The 22,948-nt window shown below is 46.6% G+C and overlaps 1 protein-coding gene and 1 long non-coding RNA gene across 3 annotated transcripts; one reads left to right on the top strand and one right to left on the bottom strand.

Moving 5' to 3' along the window:
* Positions 1 to 13,475: 13,475 nt before the first annotated feature.
* On the bottom strand, positions 13,476 to 15,281 carry LOC135422311 (uncharacterized). The gene is made up of 2 exons (XR_010434424.1): positions 15,173 to 15,281; positions 13,476 to 13,572 (listed from the first exon to the last, which is right to left on the bottom strand). It is a non-coding gene; the product is annotated as an uncharacterized LOC135422311 (long non-coding RNA).
* Positions 15,282 to 17,618: 2,337 nt separating this feature from the next.
* DUSP1 (dual specificity phosphatase 1) lies at positions 17,619 to 20,259 on the top strand. Of its 2 annotated transcripts, XM_064671761.1 has the most exons (4): positions 17,619 to 18,121; positions 18,236 to 18,384; positions 18,479 to 18,698; positions 19,200 to 20,259. In XM_064671761.1, the coding sequence occupies exons 1-4, from the start codon at positions 17,749 to 17,751 to the stop codon at positions 19,568 to 19,570; spliced, it is 1,113 nt and encodes a 370-aa protein (XP_064527831.1). In that variant the 5' UTR covers positions 17,619 to 17,748; the 3' UTR covers positions 19,571 to 20,259. The 2 variants fall into 2 exon arrangements, with proteins under 2 accessions (XP_064527831.1, XP_064527832.1); XM_064671762.1 differs by having other exon boundaries at positions 17,666 to 18,384.
* Positions 20,260 to 22,948: the final 2,689 nt, after the last annotated feature.

The following is a 22,948-nucleotide window of genomic DNA, read 5'->3' as shown; positions in this document are numbered from 1 at the left end:
TGGTACTATTTCATTAATAGAAATAGTCCATTTGTTCAGGCAATACTAATTTGGTTTTCTTTTAGACAAGCAGTGAAGATTCACCACTTCTCACGATGGCCCACAAAAGAAAGCTAAATGTTATTGTTTCCATTTTATGAACAATGGAATTAAGGCTAGGGGAGATTAAGTTGCAGTAGGGAGGCAATGGAAATATTGTGGATGGAACCCAGGAGTCCTGTATGGGTTTTTTCCCAATGTAACTACATTTTGCATGAAAGATTTTGTTGTGTTTACAGTCACTGCTATTTACCTTTGAGTGATATTGATGTGAACAAGCATCTGGCAGAATCTGTGTGGAGTTGCAATTCACAGGAGGGTCCCAGCTTTTGCCTGTCCATGTTGTATTCTGTTAAATTGGCTTTGCAGGAGGCTTAGAGGGAAGAGGTCTGACTCTCTCTGCTACTGACAGGAGCTGTTATTTAAAACTGTGTGATGAAGATGCAAAAGGGATGCTGCCAGGGTGGTTGCTTTGTTCTTCACTACACAGAAGTGGATACGCTGCAATGACAAGTTTGTAAATCATAGTTAGTTCCGTTCTCACACCACCCAATAACCTTACAATCTCCCTGTCAACTTCCTGAGGACCTTGGGAAGCTATAATTTGTGATAAAAATGGGAGTTGAAATGTTATGTGTATATCAAAGCTGAAAAATTGTGGCTGGCTGACCTTTTCATTTTGAGCAAATGCACTCATTTCCTTTGCGTTGCTTACTGTTTCCTTCTGGAGCTCAGCATAATAGGAAATCCTCCATGATTGTTCTCCTTAATCAGTGGCTCCATTGTGCCGGGTTCTCTTCCTTTCAGGAGCAGTGCTTCTCATGGAGCATCGCTCTCAGGGCTGTCAAGCATCAGTGCCCCAGAAATTCAGATGATCCATTTCAGAGAGCACACCGGGAGCAGGGTGTGCTAAATTCAGTGTGCTGTCAAAGTAGGGAAACAGCCCCCTGATTTTCAGTTCAGAAAAAAAGCACTCACTGGATTTTACAGTGATATTTCCCAGTGCTTGTGATTAGGCTTAGATGAATAATGAAAATGAGGGGTTCGTAAATTTAGATTCTGCTTCATTTCCATACGTGGGGGAATGTCATTTGTTGTCATGTCACTGCTAATATTTGCATAGTCATCTGACAATTATAAAGCAGGCATATGAATCTTTAGGACAAATAACTTCTCCAGAAATATACTCTGCAATGCCTACTAATTATGACTAGCACATCATTTTTCATTTTCTTTTTCATTTCTCTTTGTCATCCAGTGAAGAAGTTCTACATTGTGACTGTACATCCCAAACTGCAGATAGTGTAGCATTTGTATAATACATGCTAAAAATTAGGCAAGTATTTAAAAATAAAAGATGCGTTGGCAATTGCTTAAAACAGTTTGTGAAATAAAACTAAGGCTGAAGTTGCCAAAAAGATTATTTGTATTGGTAACCTCGGCCTTGTAAGGCATAACATAAACAAAAACATAGTGACAGGTCGGTGCTCAGGAAAAGCTGATGCTGCACCGAGTCTTATCTTTTGTTTCCTGTTGCAGCACGGAGGTGCTGACATCATGTTCCTGCACATGCAAAGTGCAAAAAGCTCGGGGTTCATAATTCCATGTTGACACAAATAAACAATTTTTGCCTGTTGCTATTGATTTTCTGCTGTCCTGCTTCTCTCCACTGAAGTCGATGTCTGTGGGGAGCCAGGGAGCCAGGCAGTCCCTGCAGGCATTTCATGGTACATCCAGTTTTTTGCTTTCCTATCACGTGGCTTTCAAGTGCAGCTTGCAATGAAAAAGAGCAGCATTCAGAGAGCTTTAGAGTGTGTGTAACCCACTCCTTAGGCAGAAAGTTCCATGAGAAGCTGGAGGAGGCTTTGTATGACAGTATGGTTAACAAAAACATCATGAATGCCAGGATAGGGCTTCATGCATTTCTACTGGAGTCAAATCTCTAGGGAAATGAGGTTAGTGGCAGTGGTGATGATGATGATAATAGTAAATAATGCACGCTCCCCTTGGATCTTGGCTGACTATCAAGACAGACTTCCTGATGATGCGATGCATCTGTCTGTCTCCAGTCTCTTCAAGGTATCTGCAAGGCACCATTTTTTGCAATTACAAAGGACTGCAGATGAGAACATGCACCATAAGAAGCAATCCAGGAGCATTCGTCCCAGACTTTTGTCTCTGATTTCCATAATCGTTCTCAACTTCTCAGACATTAGCAAGCCAAATCTCAGAACAGCTCTGTCAAGTGCTGACAGGGGCAACTCAGAAGCCTTCAGGCTTTTTGTTTTGCTGGTCATGCTGTGCCTTGTTTGCACGAGGATGAGACAAGAGGGGGAGAGGCCTCTGTCACATCCTGCTAGGGATAGATAGAGGTCACTGAATAGATCTGTTTGCTTCTAGTGGGGACTGACACTCTGCAAGAGCACTTTGCCAAGGGATTCTTCATGAAAACCACGGAAAGCACCTGCCCCAAACTGTGCACCACTGCTGTCTGGGGAAGGGGCTCTCCCAGTTGTCAAACGGAACTGAAGCAAGACCACAGTGATGTTTGTGGCTTTTCTCTTGGCCTGTTGCTGGCAATGTCAGGTAGAAAAAGAGGAAGGGCAGCCCTGTGGGTGGTGCTGGTTTGGTTGCAAAAGGTCTGGTCTCACCCCAAACCTCTGCTCTCCTCTCCAGTTGTTCAGCTACCACTGGCTGCGTTTCTCCCGATAAAATGGGACCAGCTGTGCTCCCCTTCCTCCCAGATGCCATGTGGGCCACTCTGCTTTCTAAGAGAACAAAAACCATCCCAGTGCACTGACATGTCTACAGGAATACCTTCTTTGCTGTTTCAGGGAACACCAAGATTAATTCCAGCAAGTGATTAGGCAATAGGCTTTGGCAATAGCAGGACAGACCTCCCTCCAACACGTGGACTTATGACCCTGCTGTGTGAGAGCAAACAAAGTCCAACACATCTCAGTGCACTCAGGTATCACTCAAAAACATCTCTTCATCTGCTAAAGTCCAAGTGGAATTTGATATTCGCCATAATTTGGGATCACCATATACTTCTGCACTCTCCCATCTAATCACATACTCACCTGAGGTTGGACTAAATGTTTGTTTTGATTGTTCTCCATGTATTTGATAATGAGGAAGCAAATGCTCCTTGACCCATTGTCTCTCATTCTTGGGCTGGATTATTATTCCTGATTTTTATGATTTTATCATTGGTCTTGTGATATGGAGCCATTCAGGTTTACTCACAGGTGCATTTATCATTCTACATGACCTATTTAGATTATGTACAAATGAAAATAACCTTTGTCCCAGGCATTTGTCTTGATTCTTTTTTTATAAGCTGCTGTTTATCGGTGTTGTAAAATGGGGTAACTTTTCATGACATCAGTGTTAGAAACTGACTCTAGATTAATTTCCATGAATTTCTTTGTCCCAGATAAACTAAGAAATGAGCAGGATTTCTCCTTCTGGTCTCTCCTAGAAGGGAAGAAGGTTTCCTGAGCACACAGAACACTAGCAGGGCAGCATGCATGAAGCCTGTAGATCACTCTCAACTGAAATTTTAGAGGAACTTTGTTACCTAGCTCCTGTTGATAGCACCTGAAACCTTGACAATCTCATCCTTAGACTGCATTGAGCTGTCTAATAGAAACAGCAGGTTATATCCTAGAAAGTTACAGTGAAAGTGGCAGCTTCCCAAGCCCATGAGATGCTCAGGGCTGGGATGGTGAGGGTCGTTTTGGTGGTCTCTGTTCTGCCTGCAGGAGCATTTGAAGGAGGAAGGGGGAAGGAGTGCTCATGACATTTCTAAGGCAACCCTCTCCCAGGGGGAAATTGCCTGGCAGACAGAGCAGCTTTAGGACTCCACTGGGTAAGTTTGTCACCTCACCTCTCCACCTACTACGTGTAATGCTCTGGCACTGTAATTGCCACATAAGCCATCAGACATCACTTTTGCCAGAGGATTTTTTTTTCAGCCTTTGAAAACAAAGTTAAATATAACCATTTTTCTCCTACAGACAGAGAAACTGAGGCACAGAGGATGTGAAGGACTTGTACAAGGTTAGGCAGCAAGTCACAGGCAGTAAATCACCAGGTGTCCTGATTTCCTCTCACCCATACGAATCCCTAGAACTTGCTATCTCCTATAATAAAGCTTAGCTCAGAGTCTTATTTTAAAATGTAATTAATATGCAAAGTGCTTTGATCCCCTTTGATGGAAGATTCTATGTAATTTGCTACCATATTTTAAATTAATACCTCTAACTGTTATGCAGCAGTAAAACGAAATATGGATAATTCATTTGCTATTTTTAGGGAAAGGACTGAGTATTTTACTCCAGGAGTTTTAGGTTACAGACATTTTCAAGTGAAGAGTGGTGAGATTTCTGCTGCTGTCAAAACACTTAAAAAGTGAGGATTAGCAAATATACAGTGTGTTCTGGGATACTGCCTTTGTAGGGGTGAGTTCCCCCAAGAGGATGACTAACAGCAGGATGTGGGACATAATTTGCATGTTCTCTGACTCTGCTGCAATCATTTGTGTATTGGATACTTGAATTATACATTACACAGAAGGTCGCCCACTTGCCAAGCTGACAGCCCTGCTGAACAGTGCACAGCCCTGGATGGGGACTGATGTTATTTCAAGAAATAGTTAGTGCCGGGTTCAAAAAGAAATAGCTCTGTGGGTGAGAGGACTTGGAATTTGTCACTGAATACTTTGGGGGTTGTTTACTCATTCTGCACCACTCTGACTTTCACTTTTTTGCATCTGCTTCTGTTCTTCTCCTGAGGTGAATTTGATGCTGTTGGTAGGTGCCATAAGACATCCCTCCAGGCTCCAGTGCTCTCTGTACAGGATGTTCAGCCTGGGCAGTGGCAGATTCCCCCTGCTCTGCCTGCTGAGGCTGCCTCTGGTTTTTCACAGAATCACAGAATGGTTCAGGTTGGAAGGGTTGGTGGGTCACTGGTCCCACCTCCCTGCTGAAGCAGGGTCATCCCAGAGCACATGCCACAGGATTGTGTCCACATGGTTCTGGAATATCTCCAGTGAGGGAGACTCCACAGCCTCTCTGGTCAATCTGTTCCAGTGCTCGATCACTGCACAGGAAAGAATTTCTTCCTCACGTTCAGGTGGAACTTCCTGGGCATCAACTTCTTGTTGCCTCTCACCCCTGTTTTCTTAAGAAAACAAGACACTTCCTTGCTCTCATTACAGCCTACTTGAACTAGGCTTCTTCACTGACAGAAGGATACCAGTGGTGCTTTTTCTACCATCCCACTCAGAAAAAGCCCCAAAAGCTACTAATAAAAGCCCACAAACTCATTTTTGTATATTGCCTGTCCAGGAGGAAAGATCTGAAAGCATTTCCCATCTCAGAGAGCCACTATCTCTGAGAAATAATCTTTCAAATATTGAAATTCAATGAGAGAAGTAGTAATCACTTTTCCCCTTTGAAACATTACTTTTTCTGTCGGTACTGACCGCAAAAAAAAAAAAAAGGAAATTATTCTAAACCAACTGAGAGAGCACACTCACCTAATCATCTGATTAGCTTTCTTGCTGGTTGTCACACTACCTTGCTGTACCCTGGCTTAAAAGTAAAGGCCTTTGGGGCAATGTTTATGTTTTACTGGTTCATGTGTATGGTGAAAGCCGAACTCAGATGAAAATGCCATTGGCTGGTGATGCTTTGTGACCTGCCCTCAAGGTGCAGACTGAAAGTTGCTGGCTTATAGAAGAAGGTTACTGAGGCATCAGGTCACAGCTGAGGTGTCCAGGTTCTGTAGTATCTGCTGTCAGTCATGGACAGGACATGACACAGCCAGGAAAACCAGGGTGGCCAGGCCCTGCTCATGTTGCATGCTCAGGTGTCCTCCCAAATTCTATTTCCCAAACAAAAGTGTTGTATTTAGTAACAGGTTCCAATAAGCTGAACTCATTCCTGTGACTCTCTTCTGCTTAGGACTGGTCACCACTGAAAGACCCATGACAGTGGGAACCATTTTATCAAATGCCTTCTTCCAAAACCTGTTTTCAGTTGGGGTCCATAGAAAAGATGTGAACAATTTTCTTCACTATTTCCACTGAGAGCTCAAATCTTTTAGTTAAGAATTGTTCATTAGACCACATTCACATTTCCCCTTCCCTTCCCTTCCGCTAAACCCATGCTGAGAAAGCAAATTGGTTGGTTTCAAAGTCTGAATTGAAGCTGCAAAACCCCAGTGAGAACCTTTGAACCTTTCCCTATGGCATGATATTTTTTTCTCCCTGTGCTGTGGGGACTGCTGGCTGACCATCAGAGCTTTCAATATAAAATGTGTTATGATGAGTAATGCTAGATCTGCTTATCTTATTCAAGTCCCAAATGCCTCCAAGACAGGTGGATTTCTGGGAAGGTGACCATGTGCCTCATAAACAGTGGCAGTAGAAATCAGAGCCTCTCATCTTCCCTTAGGTACAGAAGTGAGGATCTGTTCACACAGTTGCCTGCTCTCCTTCCCACTGAGTCAGGCTCCTGCCTTATGTAACTCAATGTTTTTCCATTGAGTCTTCTAACCCACTATTCCCAAATAGATTCCCAGGAAGACTGTGAGCACTCCACTCCCAACCTGCCCCAGGTGTAGTGCTTGGCATGGCATGTGCTGCTGGTCTGGGTGGGGGCAGTGGCTCTGTGGCCCCCACAGTGGCTCAATACAATATTCCAATGGATTCCAGGGAAACTGCAAACGTTTACACCAGGCAAGAGGCTGGCCTGGAGCAGCAATTCAGATATTTTGTCACTGACACTTTATAAACAAAAGTCATTGGTTTCAGTGTAATGTGCCATCCTCCTATTTCTAAGTAGAAGATACATCACAAAATCCTCAAGGGGAAAGGCTGTGTGAGTAATAGCAATGGCACAGAGCCTGCATCCCAACGAGCATGCCAAACAATATTCCAAGAAAATATTTCTAAGTTACAAAAGTTGCGTAAGAGTGATTATTATTTTTAAAGTACAAAAAACGAAGTCCAGTTACTAAAAAAGCAAACACGTATTTTTAGCCTTGCTGGTCTCTTGATCTCAGGCTAATGAGAACCATCTGCTCTGGGACTGGCTGACATTCCTGGTAAATAACCTTTCGCTGCAACATTCCAGATGTTTCAAAGGCTTCTTTGCGAAGAAGTGTTTGTCTCCCTGCCTGTCAGTCTCCCTTTCTGTCTTTCCTGTCCATGTTTACTTCAGGAATATACATTCCTTTATTAAAAAGTTTTTGTTAAAAATAGCTTGTCAGGATTTTTGGCTAATCTTCGTTAGGATTCTGGCCTGCTAGCAGAGAATGAAAGCTTTCATTCTTTAGGGCTGAAAGACTAAATTGGAGATTGGAGAAAGAAGATGAAAGATTTAAACTAAAAAACACACCAAAACTTGGAGATGGATTTCTACCCCATCTTCATCCCTCTGAGGATTCCAGCTATTGAACAAACATGTTTGTTTCTTTTGGTAGTGAGAAATTTTAATGTGACAGACTTTTATGGAATGCACAAATGTACTTTATATGAACAAGATACCTCTCTACAACACCTTTGCATCTCATTATGTAAAAGAGTCTTCAGGTTTGCTTTGCTGTCTCTGCTGTGATATATCCTGGTACAGGATATTTCCTTTGCAAAGGAAAAGATCCCTGAACATATTTTTGTCCCAGCTGAGCTAAGCTGAGCCAGAATGGTGGAAGGAAAAAAAGGGGATTTAAAACCATCCTTTAACCTTTCTGTTATCTCCACCTGGAGTCTGTCTGAAATCTGATGTGTTACAGCTTCATTAATGCTGTAACTTGGGCTGGGTACAATTAGATAAGAAAAGGTTCAGTGTCAAACCTCCCACTCAGGTCCCCAAGCTGATGTCTGTATCACCCGCTAACGGTGCTGCTCAGGAGTAATGAATCCTTACTCAGGAGTAATTACCCTGGAGAATGTACTCTTCAGTGGGTAATTCCTTCATTTTAAAAATTTCGTGTCACTGCTGAAGTGTAAAAGCTCTAGAAGGTACAGGAGAGTCTGTCTGTTGGTTTCTGGAGGATTTGGGGCTGTGAGGCTCCGCAGTGCTCTGCTGTGGCTGGGGCATTGCGACTGCAAACTCCAGCTCTCCGAGGTTCTGTGGGATGGGACACGCAGCAGAACTGAGCTAGTAAAGGGTTTTTAGCAATCTGTCCTTTGTTCTTTTGTTGCCCGTTATCAAATTTGTTTCATAACAAAGGCTTCCTGAGCTTGGGGGTTTTGTGTGTCCTAATACTGGTAATATGATTTAAATATTCTGATGATTCATTTTCACTCCGGAGAGCTGAATCAGCCATGGAGAACTTAACTTGCTTCTCCCAAACCACTACCTTTTCCATCCTTTCTCGTCATTTCTATAAGGGGATGATTCATGCTCCTCTTGTATTTACCATTTGAGAATGCGCCCGATTCCTTTAACTAATTTCACTTCTTGTTCCTCTTTTTCAAGAAAAAAAAAAAAGAGTGCTGTGAGAAGTATAGTGATTGTTGATCGATGAGACATATCCCACTGGTGAACCTGGCATGTGAACTAAACCCGAATCGAAAAGAGAGGAAAAAGAGAGGAAAAAAAATACCTTGAATTATTAAACTGATCAGAGCCCAAACTGTGAAGTTCAGCCCCTGGCTCACATTTCGCATGTTTTCGAAATTCTGTTCACTGTTCTGTTTCACTGTTAAAGTGAGAGGTTGTGTTCAAATATGTGTGTTCAAATATAACCAGTATAATGAGTTTTTTTGATTGTTTAACAGTATTCCATGTAGTTATTCAATTCTAATTTGTTTTCTCTGGTGCCTGATTATGATTGTGACTGGCTCAACCAATTAACTGGGAGATGGCATTAATTATTAATTTACCTGATTACATGCGAGAGTTCTTGGAGACAGCCAGAAGATATATAAGAACATAGGGAAATAATTATGTCAGGCCTTGGGAAAACAGCTGGACTCTTGTCCCCACTTTCCATCTGAGACACTGTGCTTCTCAGCACAACCTTGCAGTAATGAGTTTTAAACTCAGGGAACATCTCTGCCTTCCCTCTCTCACTGCCAGTGCAGCCCTCACCAGACCCAGGGTCCCTGTCCAGCTGAAGCTGTGACCATCGTGGGGCTCTCTGGCTGTTCATGGCATCCAGGAGCTGCCACGCTCGAAGGAAAATCTCCCTCAGCTTTCAACCCCTTCCATTTTAGGGCTCCCCTCATCCTGCTGCTTTTATGTGATTTTATTGGGAAGAGAGTTTTTTTTTATACCACAGCAGCTGTAAAAAAACATTCTCAGAAGTGTGTTCCTGCAAGTGTCCCTTTGGCTGGGCCTCTGTCTAAACAGAGCTCTGGATTTTGTGTGGCAGCCGAGGTGAAATCACAGCTTGTGACAGGCTCCAAGAGCCACAGGGCGTCTGTCCACACGTGTGGCCACCCCCAGGGAGAAACATCCCATGTTTGGACAAATTCACTTGAGCCAATGCTGCTGTATGACCTCACTCCTCGTTCATCCCCACCAAGAAACAGTTTGTCCAGCACACTGGAGAAGGGCAGAACAGTCGATGGACTTACCTGAAGGTTTCACAGCGAGGCAACGAGATCAGCTCAGTGCTGAATTTCATGGAGTCAGGTGGGCCATGAGCAGTGTGGGAGGGTCGTGGGTGATCGTGACAAGGCATTTCATGGACAAAGAAATGGATGATTAGATTCCTGCCCTGGATATCATGCCCTATCCCACTCCAGTGACACTGAGAGGACGCTACACTGTGAGTCACTCTGCCCTGTGTGTTCTCATGTAATTCTGAAAACAACACAGTGGGCCAAAGTTTGGCTTTTTCCACAGCCTAAAGGTTTTCATATTCTAAACAGTTAAGTGTTATTCTCCCCTATGACTAACGCTGTGTTTTCACTAACCGCTATTACACACAAACATCACCTCACTCTATCACATGAGAGAATCATGTCATATTGCAAACATTTTCACAAACTGCATAGCAGAAAATGAATAAGCAGTTCTGTAATTAACAATATGGGGATATTTTTTAACAGTTAGAAACTAAATACAAAGATTGGCTATAAACACCTTGGGAGCTCATACTAAGAAAGCGCAGAAAAAGATACATGAGTAACAAAGGGACTCATTTGGAGCATGTGCAATGTAATATCCACTGGGATTTCTTTGTGCCTTGCTTCCCTTACAAGTTTCTTTGTATTTTAACATCAGTTTTTATGAAGTGTCACTCCTGGACTCCTGGGTCCCCACACTGAGTTACTCCATAGTCCAAGAATGCAGGAATCATGGCTTTTGATAACAGAAATCTCACTTTATTTCAGAGAGTTTCCAATTGCTTTTGCTGTTGCATCCTCCCCTTCTGTCCCCTCAGCAAATAACCCCTTTCAACGCCATTAGACGGTGAGACAAATTTAGATCGGGAGGATGGCAGAAGTGGCTTGGATGAGCATTGGGAGTACAGTAGGAGGACCTGCCTTCTGGGTCCTTGATTCCTGCACTTAGCACAGGACTTCAGGAGGAGACAGAAATACCTTTCCATCAGCTCTGTGGCTTTCAGCCCTGAAAGCCCTATATTATTCCAAGCTGGCTTCATCCGCCCAAATTTATTTGTGAGTTGGGAGCAGTTAGTGTGTGTGAGGACTCTGAGCAGGAAACTCTTTCCCACAGTAGCTGGTTGCACTGGCTTTACAGAGCCTTGCACCCACGATCTGGTGGGAAGAGATGTAGCTATAACTAGTGGAGAACAGGTTTGTGGTTCCCTCTAGGACAGGTAACAAGATGCCTGACTCCAGCTCTACCCATTCCAGCTCTATTCCATCCTAATGGGCAGAGTCATCCCAGGCTCAAAATCAGCCTCTCTGAGTGTACGTGTGCCACGTACATTTATGAAGCCTTTGCCTCTTTGCAAAGATAGGAAGAACACAAGAACAACATACAAATGGCAGTGCCTCAGCAGCTCTTATCTCAATCTTTATGAGAGTGGGTGCTTCTGGGAATCTGAAGCTCATACATAGTCACTGTGCCCACAAAATGCTGACATCACATGACAAGCAATAAACCCAGAGCTCATGTTTCTGGGTAGGAGAACACGCCTCTCCCGGCTTCTTGGTGCGAGGTACGTCATTTGTTTTCAATTCAAATTCAGCCTCCTCCCACGGAAGCCTTGCCTTACCCTACCAGCCATTAGAGGATGTTATTGAGAAAATACACACTCAAGAAGTAGGAAGAATAATTTCCCATAAGTATATTTTATTGTATATCTAATACCTTTCATCTTGAAATATGAGAACTTTACAAATATAGTGATTTTATTGAATAAATACCCTCATGCCTAGTGCAAGGCATGATTCATAGCAGATTAATAGAGGCAATTAAATGTAAGATTAAATTGCCTAAACCATTTGCCCTACTAAGCTGATCCCAGAGCTGTGAACTGTATCAGTGCCACTAATTCCCAGAGATTTTCCTTTGGAGGCAGGTATTTAATGATTTTGAATATCAAATCCATGGTATCCCAGACTGGCTCTCTAATGCCTGTAATCATGTTAAAAAGCAGCACTAAGCAACTTGCCCGAGGCAGCTCAGTGAGTCACTGGAAGAGAAAGCACAACTTCTGACTTGCATTAGCTGCTCGAGCAGACTTGCAAAATTAGGATGGGGGACTGTCCACGCTGCAAGCTTCCCAAGTGTCTTGGGTTTCAGGCCATGACAACCATATGTGACAGGCAAGCACACACGTGTGGGGTCATGCAGTGCCGTCCGGGCGCCTTGGGTCGCGTCACCGAGCAGCAGATGCAGAGCTCTGGGGGCCCACAGGAGCAGGGGTAGTGCTGCCTGCAGCATCAGGAGGTGACAGGAGCTGAGAGCAGCAGGGAAAGGCTCGTGGTGAGGAGCCTGGAGTCCAGGCAGCGACCACTGTGGTCTGCAGGACAGGCACCCACTGCTGCCAGCACCTGCTGACCCCCTTGTGCCACAGCCCTGGGAGCAGGAGGCACTGAGCAGTCTGGGGCAGGCAGGGAAGCAGTGAGCTGAGATTTCCTTAGGCAGGGCTGAGAGAAAGGGGTTTTCCTTATTCCCCAATATACATCAGTATCCAGGATGTGTCCTCAGTTGAAATACCCGAGCTGCTCTGCCAACAGTTTTCCACTCAGCAAGGAACACTTATGCATCGGACGTGTCACACGGAAATAAAGATGTACCAGGTTTTCCAGCCAGTCTCTCCAGGAGTGAGACCCCAACCCCAGCTATTGGGACTGACGATTCTGCCTCCCCATTCCCCCACCTCATCAACTCCAACAAGAAAAATCTGAGGCAGTCTGAGCTCAGCCAAACCCTGGCCAAAGGGTTAAATCTCAGGATTTAAATGCATAAAAAATAATGTTTTCATTGCAGTGTGAGTCATCAGTAATTCTATATTGTTTGTGCTACTTACTGCGACCTTTCATCTCTGAATCATTTTCTCTTTCTTTCTTTCTTTCTTTTTCTTTCTTTTTCTTTCTTTTTCTTTCTTTTTCTTTCTTTCTCTTTCTTTCTTTCTTTCTTTCTTTCTTTCTTTCTTTCTTTCTTTCTTTCTTTCTTTCTTTCTTTCTTTCTTTCTTTCTTTCTTTCTCTCTTTCTTTCTTTCTCTCTTTCTTTCTCTCTTTCTTTCTTTCTCTCTTTCTTTCTCTCTTTCTTTCTTTCTCTCTTTCTTTCTCTCTTTCTTTCATTCTTTCTTTTTCCCTTCTTTCCTTTCTTTCTTCCTTCCTTCCTACCTTTCCTCCTTCCTTCCTTCCTTTTCATTTCCCTCCCTCCCCATGTATCTTTCATTTCTTTTTCCTTCTGTTTCTTATGAATCTGTGTCTCTGTAAAATCTGTCCAAATATTTACAAAAGGAAATGCTGGGTTGTGAAACCGAATTCAGAGAAAATGTTACACATGCTGAAGAAATGCATCCAGCACGGTTTCCAAATGTTCCCACATGCATTTTTGTTCTGTGTCTCAAGTGTTGAGGCTTGATACTTCATATCTTTATTCAGGCAAAACTTGCACCAAGGGCAGCGAGATCCAAGCCCAGGTCAGGTCCAGTGGTGCTGTAATTCTGGCTTTGCTGGAGCTGTTCCATTTGATTTTTGGCCATGGGTGACTAGTTAAAAACCTGAATAACCAGTGTTACTGGGTAACTGGTTTGTGCAATGGGCCTGTTCCAGGCCACGGGTTATCTACACTTGTCACCAAGCTGCTGACAAATTGGCATCCGTGTCAGGCTGTGCAGAAGGTCTCTGCAGTCTCTGTTACCTCTGAGAAACATCAGCCAGGTTGCACTGGGAGACCTGAGGTCTCTGGAGAAAACCAGACAGGTCTTAGGTCCTGCTGAGAGGAAGACAACATGCTCGGCTGGGACATGATGAAATTGCCATGAAGTCATTTTCCCAAGAAGTCTTTAATGCCTCGAGTGAGGGCTCACACTGCTGTCGTTATGGACTTGAACATGTTTTGGCAGAGCAACACCGTTAAAACCCTGGGGGGATAAAGGGAGTCAGCAGTGGGTCCCATCTGCTCAAATCAAAGCATCACCTCCCACCCCCACACTTCACACTCATGTTTCTATTATTACCCTTACAAAGACATTGTGGCCCAAGTGCAAACACAGATTGTTTGGGAGGAAGGGGTTAATTTTGTATTTCCTGGCTTTTGTTAGGGCAGGAAAACTAACCCTTAAGAAAGTCATTCAAGTCAGTCTGAGCTTCTAAAAGCCACTTCAGCCCTGTTTTGTATTTTCCTTTCTTTCATTCTTATGGCAGGTTTATTTAAGAAAAGAAAACAAAAATAAAGCAAGGAAATAGCTAGTCCAGGATTATAAGTGACTAAGTACACACTGCCACATGTGATGAATTTTTTTCTTCCTGATTTGCACTGGGTGTAAACAAGACCAGATTCAAAAGTCTCACAGTTACATAAGTGCATCGAAGAGCAATTATCGCTGTTGTGGAGGTAAATTCCCTTTGTGCAACAGATGGGATGTCATCCCTGCACTGGATCAGAGCAGCCAAGGTACCTGGCCCACAGTGTCTGTCTCATATTCAATATTTTTGCGATGCTGGTTAACATCATGATGAGAAAAGTGGTTGTCATTGAGAGCACATGGTCACTTGGCTGGGCAGGTGTCAGACATGGTGATTTTCTCCAAATTGGGGGAAAAAACATCTCTGTCTTATAGCTTTGTTTTCTGTGTAGGACACTGAGAGGGGTTTAGGACAAGAAGAGAAAAGCCTGTCAGTGGCACAGAGATACCTGTGTCTGTGAGCCAGGGCTGGCTGTTCCCACTAACTAACATGGTGCTGTGCCACTAGCACATTAAAAACACTGGTTTCCATCCAAGCATTCAAGGGAAATTTCCCCACCCATTGCTGCTTCTGGAATGTGCAAGGTTGGAGTAATGCAACATCCTGATCAAGTTCCCTGGGAAAAGAGGTTGGTTGGATGGGGCTCTGAGCAACCTGGTCTGGTGGAAGGTGTCCCTGCCTGTGGCAGAGCATTGGAATGAGATGATTTTTAAGGTCTTTTCTAACCCAAACCATTCTGTGATTCTATGATTCTAAGGATGTTCCCAGCTTAAAATCCCACAGGGCTACTTTGCTGTGGCTCAGCCAAGTCTTTCCCTCTCCTGTGCTCCTGCCAGGTGATGCCTTAAATCGCTCCTGCATCACACTCCAGAGGAGTAAAGTGAAGTGATCGCTGGGTACAGACCTACAGAAAGGTCAGTGTCTGAGGTCCATTTCCTCTAGGAAAAGATGATGAATACAGTCCTGTCTTGTGGCCATCTGTTGTATTGGCTTCTGCTGCAGAAAGTTGGCAAGGAATCATCACTGAGAATTCCTGCTGTTCAGCTCCTTAGAACCATCTGGGTAGGCTCGTGTTGGACAGATGACATGCAAGGTCACCAGAGCTTGGTTGTGGCATGATGTAACAGCGATATCACATCTTTTGAGGTGCTGGTTTGGAGCGCATCTGAGGACAGATGGTGTGGTCCCTGCCTGCCTCCCGTGCACTCGTGGAGTGGAGGGACATGTGTCACCTGCCCAACTGGTGGTCCCCATGATTCACGCCCAGTGACCCACCATGGATGGCTGGGGGGTCCTGCTGCCAGAGTGGGCAATGGTGTGGTCGAGCAGAGTCATTTCCCAGCACCAAAGCCTATGAGTGTTTCTCTTGCAATCTGTTTCCAACCCGCTGTTAAAAAGAACAACAATAAATAAATGGAATGAAAAGTGCAATCCTGTGTTTATTTTTAAGGAATGTGTTGAAAAAACAGATTTGCTTTGAGGCTGCAGTTCTGGCAAAAACCTCACTGCTCAGCAGAGCAGAGACAGCCCTGCAACAGCGGGTGAGCGGGAGCTGCCACTCGCTCACCTTCTCTGTGCCCCCTCCTCCTGGTCCCTGTGGGAACATGGAAAACCCTGGAGATCTCAGCCAGATACAGAGCCTGGCTAGTCTGAGGTGGTTAAAGACTGGGGGACATTGGTGGGGGAGGAGGCAGATGATTTGAGGAGTGATGGTTGGAAGCCTTCAAGGCTGGTGGGGCAGGAGAGTGGGAGAGGAGCCCTGGTGTGAGGGGTGGATGGAGAGATCTCCTCTGAAGGGGGGAAGTGAAAACAGCAAACTGCTGAAAGGGATGAAGAAGGAGCAGCTGGGAACAGCAGGGCAGTGTGGGGGGAAGAGGAATTGGTGGGGAAGGGCTGGGGGAAAGGGCTTAAGTGGGAGGAGGTGCTGGGAACAGTGGTGACTGTGGGCAGTGAGTGGCTGGGAGATGGAAAGCCTGGGGAGACATGGAGGGGAGGCAGGAAGGGAAGGCGTGAAGGGGAGGCAGGGGAAGTGGCAGCAGCGCTGACTGGAAGTCCTGAGTAAGAAACACCCGAGTGGCTTGGTGAAAGCCAGTCATCCACAGAAAAAAAGAAAACTTTTGGGAAGTGCTGATGCACTAACAAAGAGGGGAAAAAAGAAACCTCCCACCACTGTGCTGCCAGTTACTGGGCAGCCCCAACCCCTGGGGGTGATCTCAGTGGGGAAAAATGAACTTTGCATGGGTCTGCTACATTTTTTGCCTTACACATAAAACATGATGGGAACAGCTCTCAAATATCTGTTTACATAATAAATGTATACAAATATATGTATACACATATATATTTGTGTAGATATGTCCGTACATGTATATATGCCTATGCATGAATACAAATATATGTATGTGTATGCTGGTCCCTTTATACATATATTTTGGGAGAATAAGCACAGCAGCACCCAAGGCTTGACAGCCCCCCACACTGCTGCTCCAGCAGCTACGTCCCCTTGATCTCTGTGGGAAAGGGGGGAGCAACCAGTGCTGGGGGGATTGGGGGATGGACAAAGGCTGCCCCAGCCCCAGCCTGGAGATCCAGCAGTTGAGGTGACCCAGCCCAGTGGCTCCTGGGCTGGGAGTGGTGGGCACAGGGGTGGGGGATGTGAATGGTTGGGTGGATGAGTGTGAAAAAGGGCACAGTGTGGAAACATTTAGTTTGGAAAAGACCTCTAAGGTCATTGAGTACAGCCTTTAACCCACCACTTCAAGTCCACCAGGAACCCATGTCCCTGTGGTCCCATGTACCACATACACGTGTATATATGTGTATATATGATATATGTTATATATCATAGAATCACAGAATGGTTTGGGTTGTAAAGAAGCTTAAAGATCATCTAGTTCCAACCCCCTGCCATAGGCAGGGACACCTTCCACTATCCCAGGTTGCTCCAAGCCCCGCCCAACCTGGCTTTGAACACTTCCAGGGATGGGGCAGCCACAGCTTGTCTGGGCAACCTGTGCCAGGGCCTCACCATCCTCACAGGGAAGAATATCTAACCTAAATTTCCCCTCTCATGTTGAACCCATTCATCCTTGTCCTGTCACTCCAGTCCCTGATGAACAGTCCCTCTCGGGCTTCCTCGTAGGCCCCCTTCAGATACTGGAGGGGGCTGTGAGGTCTCCACACAACCTTCTCTTCTCCAGGCTGAACAATCCCAATTCTCTCAGCCTTTCCTCATAGCAGAGGTGCTCCATCCCTCTGATCCTCTCAGTGCCTCCTCTGGACTCACTCCAAGCCCGTGTCCCAGCTGGGTCCCCAGAGCTGGAGGCAGCTCTGCAGGGGGGTCTCACCTGAGCGGGGCAGAGGGGCAGGATCCCCTCCCCTGCTGCCCACACTGTGGGATCAGCCCAGGACACACGCGGGGGGGTTCTGGGCTGTGAGCGCACACGGCTGGATCATGCTGTGTTTTTCTTCAACCAAACATATACATATACATATACATATACATATACATATACATATATATATGTGTGTGTGCATACACGCGATCCGTGTGTCTCTCCGTGCGCGTTCCCGTGTCCATATCTCCGGGGGGGCAGCGCGCGCGTACCCGCCTGCGGCCGGTGACGTCACACCAGCGGGGCCGGGCGCGCCCGCTCTGGCGCGCGGCCAGGGTGACGTCACCGCCCCCTCCCGGCCCCCTCCCACGTGACTCCGCTCCATTGAGAAAACGCCGTCCCGGCGGCGCGGCCCCGATATAAAGGGCGGGAGCGGCCGGGACACAGGGACGTCCCGGGACAGTGGCACTGCTGGCACACACCGCGCCTGCCTTCCCTTGCCCCGCACCCCGAGCCATGGTGAACCTGCGGGTGTGCGCGCTGGAGTGCGAGGCGCTGCGGGCGCTGCTGCTGCAGGAGCGCGGCGCGCAGTGCCTCGTCCTCGACTGCCGCTCCTTCTTCTCCTTCAACGCCGCGCACATCCGCGGCTCCTGCAACGTCCGCCTCAGCACCATCGTCCGCCGCCGCGCCAAGGGCGCGCTGGCCCTGGAGCACGTCGTGCCCAACGAGGAGCTCCGCGCCCGGCTGCGCCAGGGGCTGTTCCACACCGTGGTGCTGCTGGACGAGCGCAGCGCCGACCTGGACGCGCCCAAGCGCGACAGCACCATGCTGCTGGCGCTCGGCACCCTCTGCAGGGAGGCCCGCGGCGCCCGCATCTGCTTCCTCAAGGGTGAGTGTCCCCGCGGCCCGTGGAGGGGACGGGGGGGCTGGCTCGGGGAGCCCCGCTCGCCCCCCGGCCCCGCGGCGCTCACCCCGCGCCCCTCTCTCCGCTCTGCCCCCGCAGGAGGTTACGAAGCCTTCTCGTCCGCCTGCTCCGAGCTCTGCACCAAGCCAGCCGCCCCCGCCGGGCTCAGCCTGCCCCTCAGCGCCAGCCCCGCGCCCGGCAGCGCCGACTCGGGATGCAGCTCCTGCGGGACCCCGCTGTACGACCAGGTGAGCGGGGACGGGGTCCGGCACGGCGAGGGAGCGGGGGATGCCGCGGGACACCGGGCAGGGGGTAACCGGTGGTCTGTCCTCTCTGTTTCAGGGCGGGCCGGTGGAAATCCTGCCGTTCCTGTACTTGGGCAGCGCGTACCACGCCTCCCGAAAAGACATGCTGGACGCTTTGGGGATCACGGCGTTAATCAATGTCTCGGCCAACTGCCCCAACCACTTCGAAGGGCACTATCAGTATAAAAGTATCCCTGTAGAGGACAACCACAAGGCGGATATCAGCTCCTGGTTTAACGAGGCGATTGATTTCATAGGTAAATGAGCCCTCTTTACAGTCTGTTCTTTTTTTGGGTTACTGTATCCTGGGAAGTGACTTTTGGGCATTGTTTTCCCCCAGTACAACCTATATTTGAGATTGGGGAATTTCATCCCATTGGAGAGATATACTTGGGGAACATTTCCCTTAATTTTATTTTACTCAGAGGCATAATCTTAGCTTCATAAAGCTGTTTGAAATCTTGAATCAAGAGACACTGGTCTTGCAGAAAAGAGTTAGTGAATTTAAGCGGATCAGTATTAAAGTAATCTTGCAAGACTGCTAAAGTGACCTGGAGGAGCTATTAGTATAATTGGAACTGGAGCCCAGAATGAAAATAGCTGTTTTCCTCAAGACAAAGACTCCCTTTGTCTCAAAAGCTCTGGGTGCACCTATTAGGAAGGGATGGATTAAAGAAATGTAAAACAGCAGCCTGTGCTTTTCCCACCTCTGGAAGCAGTGGGACTTGTTTGCTAACTGTGTGCTTTAATTCTTTCAGACTCTGTTAAAAACGATGGAGGAAGGGTATTTGTGCACTGCCAGGCTGGCATCTCCCGGTCCGCGACCATCTGCCTTGCTTATCTCATGAGGACCAACAGAGTCAAACTGGATGAAGCCTTTGAGTTTGTAAAGCAGAGGAGAAGCATCATCTCCCCAAATTTCAGCTTCATGGGGCAGCTGCTTCAGTTTGAGTCGCAGGTCCTTGCCCCCAACTGCTCAGCAGAGGCCGGGAGCCCCGCTATGGCAGTGTTGGACAGAGGAGCATCCACCACCACAGTCTTTAACTTCCCGGTCTCCATCCCTGTTCACACCCCATCCAGTGCTTTAAGCTACCTTCAGAGCCCCATCACTACTTCCCCAAGCTGCTGAAAAGCGGCTGAAAACGTGGTCAGAATTCAGACTTGCTGTCTCAGAAGTGCAATAACTACAGGGACAGTGTCACCAGTCACTTGTGTTTTGTGGGGAGTCATTCCTGCATCCCAGAACAGTGTCCTAAATGGAGAGGAGCTCACCCAATGCCAGAGAACTGGGTGTTTCTGACTTCTCAAGCAAATATCTGGATGTCTACACAGAGATCAAAGGACAGTGGCTCTTCCTGAGCTCTTCCTCCTTGTCTTCTGTCTGTCCTAGGCCTGCTCCGTGTATAGTAGCATGCTCACCAGTATTCCCATTCCTGGACACTTTGAGCAACACTGATGTTGTCCCCTTTTATATGACAGTCCTATTTATTTATTTTTACATTAGTGCATTGTTGTTTGTTGGTTTGTTGTTTGTTTTTTTTTGCCTTCACAAACCTAAAGTTTCAGTTCTAGAGAAACCAAATACCTCAATATTTTTTGGTACTATAATCCTGTGTGTGTATATTTGTCAGCTCTTCTTGTTTCCCAAGCACTGACATGAAAGCACCAGGCGAGTGCTTTTTTGAGTTGCCAAGGGTTGTATGTTTGCTGATTTATTTATGATGTGAAATAATATATTTCTTCTTATGAAGACATAGTTTTGTTACATGATTATAACTTTTTTTATACAAATGGAATAAATTATGATATTTCTATTGATCTGTATTATATGTTCTTTAAAGTACTGCATTTCACAGTCCCAAAACTCTTGTGGAAGCTCCCTGATCAAGAGCTGTAAGAAATCTGAATCTTCAACTCTGCTGGCCTCAGGGCTTGAGTTATAGAAAAATAGGTTTAAACAACATAATTGACTAGAAACTAGTGCAGCTTCTTAACCTGAGCTTTTCTTTGTCCCCATATAATTATGTGCAGTGGCAGTGAGCCAAGGCTGATTTCTCAGCTGTGAGGTGGATTTGGCTGTAGTGATGGCCACAGAGCTGTAACAGTTTGAACCAGCTGAGACTTGGGCACTGGGTTACAGTGAAATTTAAAATAGTCCTTCTTCCAAGAAGGAGGAAGAAGAGTCTCTATTCCTTGTGTACTTTTAATGCTTCAGAGGTTAAGTCTAAAAATTAACCTGTTAGTAACAGATCTCTAAGGCTTGGCACAAGTTCACAGGGTATTTTCTTTTTCTGTCCCACCTTAATTCCTTTTTGCAACTCAAAAGCCTCTGGTGTCTGGAGTGAGGTATTTGGCTTGCTGGGCCATCTCTGTAAACAAACTGGGGCATGACAAGAGATCAGGTAACCAGCAAGTCACTGATTCTCTTATCCAGACACGAATTCTTTCCTGCTGGAGATTATCACTAGAGTGACTTGTATCTAGTGTTGCAGCTGAGGCAATGAAGAGTTTATGTAGCATAGCAAAAGCCAGCCAGAGGAGCTGGAGCGGCAGCACCATGGGCAGGAGCTGCAGGGTGAGAGTGACAGGCAGCAAAGGGAGCAGGGTTAATGTTGGGTGCTGTGGCAGAACTGCACCTCTCCATGGGCTGTGTGGGGCAGGGCAGTAGCACTGCTGTGACATCCCCTTGCCCCTGGAAGCTGATGGGGATGAGATGCAGCTGAAAGCTTGATTTGCTAGGCAGAGTAGTAATGGTAGTAAAAGGGAGATGGATGCTGAGGGAGCAGTAGGACATTGTGTTTCTATTTGCTCCAGAAGGGAGCCACTAGTCCCTGCAAGTCTAATATTCAAGGAGTCAGATACTATGTTTGCCCTGTCCAAAATGGTTTTGCTTGGGCAGACAGCAGGTTGTGACTTTGTAAAATCAAGCCATTTGATCCTAATCAAGGCATTGTGATCCTAAGTTTACAGATGAAGATTTCTGTGAGCATAAAGCAGTTGTGCTCTTGTCACGTAACTGGAGACAAGCAAAGCACCACAAACTGCAGCTGAAATCCTGCAAGTTACTTGGAGTATTAATGGTGCTAAAATCCAGGACTCTCCTCCTGGGAGAAGGTGCCCTTGAAGGACGGGATGATGCACTGCTGCCTCTGAAGTTCTTCCACGTGAGCTGCCCCTCGGATGCAGCTCTGTCGTCAGCACTTCGCGTCAGCCGTCACCAAGTTTCAACCTGACACCAAGGGATAAAAAAAAAATGGAGCGGCTAAAGGGAGGAGAGATCCCTGGGCACTGAGAATGGAGTTAGAAACCCTTTTTTTTCCTAAAGTGTACCTGAACCTCAAAGTGAATATCCTCCCCAAAACCTGTGCCATGCTGCAAATCCTGCAAACCCCCTTCATCCGTGGAAATTCCCTTGGCACACTGCACCTACCACTGCTCTCCTGGTTAAATATGCAAGACTGACTACGTGAGCCTTTTTACACCTGCAGTAAAGGGTGGAACAAACTTTCACCTTCAAAGCAAAGCAGAGCTTGTTCAGTGGAAAAATACAACCTTGGCAGCCCTGGCCATGCAACTGATAAAAAAAATCCTGCCTGTTAATCGCAATTCAAACAGAAATCCGCTCCCCGTCAGCCGCAGGAGCTTGTTTATGTGTTTCTTGGAACAATAAAACTCATTACCTGGCAGCCGATCAGCTTTTATAACCTAAGCAGGCACCTGACAGAGGGGAGCAAAAGAGAGCTGCTTCAGCACAAAGCCCTCTGTGGATCAGCCAGCCAGGACAGCAGGGCTGCAGTCCCAGCAAGGCACCGATGTGCACTTCCAGCTCTGTGCACATCCAGTGTCCTTTTCCAAGTCTTTATTGTGATCCTTCTGCCGTTCTGCGTAATTGGAGTCTCACAGTGGCCAGTCTCAGACTGCTGCAAACTCTGGGATTGCACCCAGATCGCACATAGCTCTGTGCAAACAAGGGGAGGATAAGGGGGGAAGAAGGGGGGAAGAGATATCAGAGTGAGAATACCAAACGTGATTCTGGGGCGACAGTTTTGGGGAAAATGGATGGGCTCAGCTGGGGGGTTGCTGGGAGTAGGAGGGAAGGAGTGGGATGGGATGGCTGGCAAGGTGTGGGGCAGAGGAGGAGGCATGAACTGGGCAACGAGGCATGAGGGGTTGAGATGGGCAGTGGCAGAGCTGGAGGATGCCTTGATGACACAGCTGGGCTGAACTTTTCCTGCTGTGGATGTGTTAGGGAGGCATTTTTCCTTCTTGCCCCTTATTTATTCTCCCAGCTTTGCTGCTTTGTTTGTTTGGAATATCAAGGCACACAGCTCACCCTGGTTTAGGGCTTTGAACTCCCATTTCCCTGGCTCCAACATGAGCTGGCTGTCCCACTGTGCTAGCAGGACTCAGCTGAGACCCATCCACTCGTATCCAATCCATAGAATCCTGGCACACAGCAGGCAAGCATGGGGCTTTCAGTTTATATAAACCTGTAGCTCTACAGTTG

Source organism: Pseudopipra pipra, chromosome 15, assembly GCF_036250125.1.
Source record: "Pseudopipra pipra isolate bDixPip1 chromosome 15, bDixPip1.hap1, whole genome shotgun sequence".
In the NCBI taxonomy this organism is placed as follows: domain Eukaryota; kingdom Metazoa; phylum Chordata; class Aves; order Passeriformes; family Pipridae; genus Pseudopipra; species Pseudopipra pipra.
This window is presented reverse-complemented; position numbering and strand designations above follow the sequence as displayed.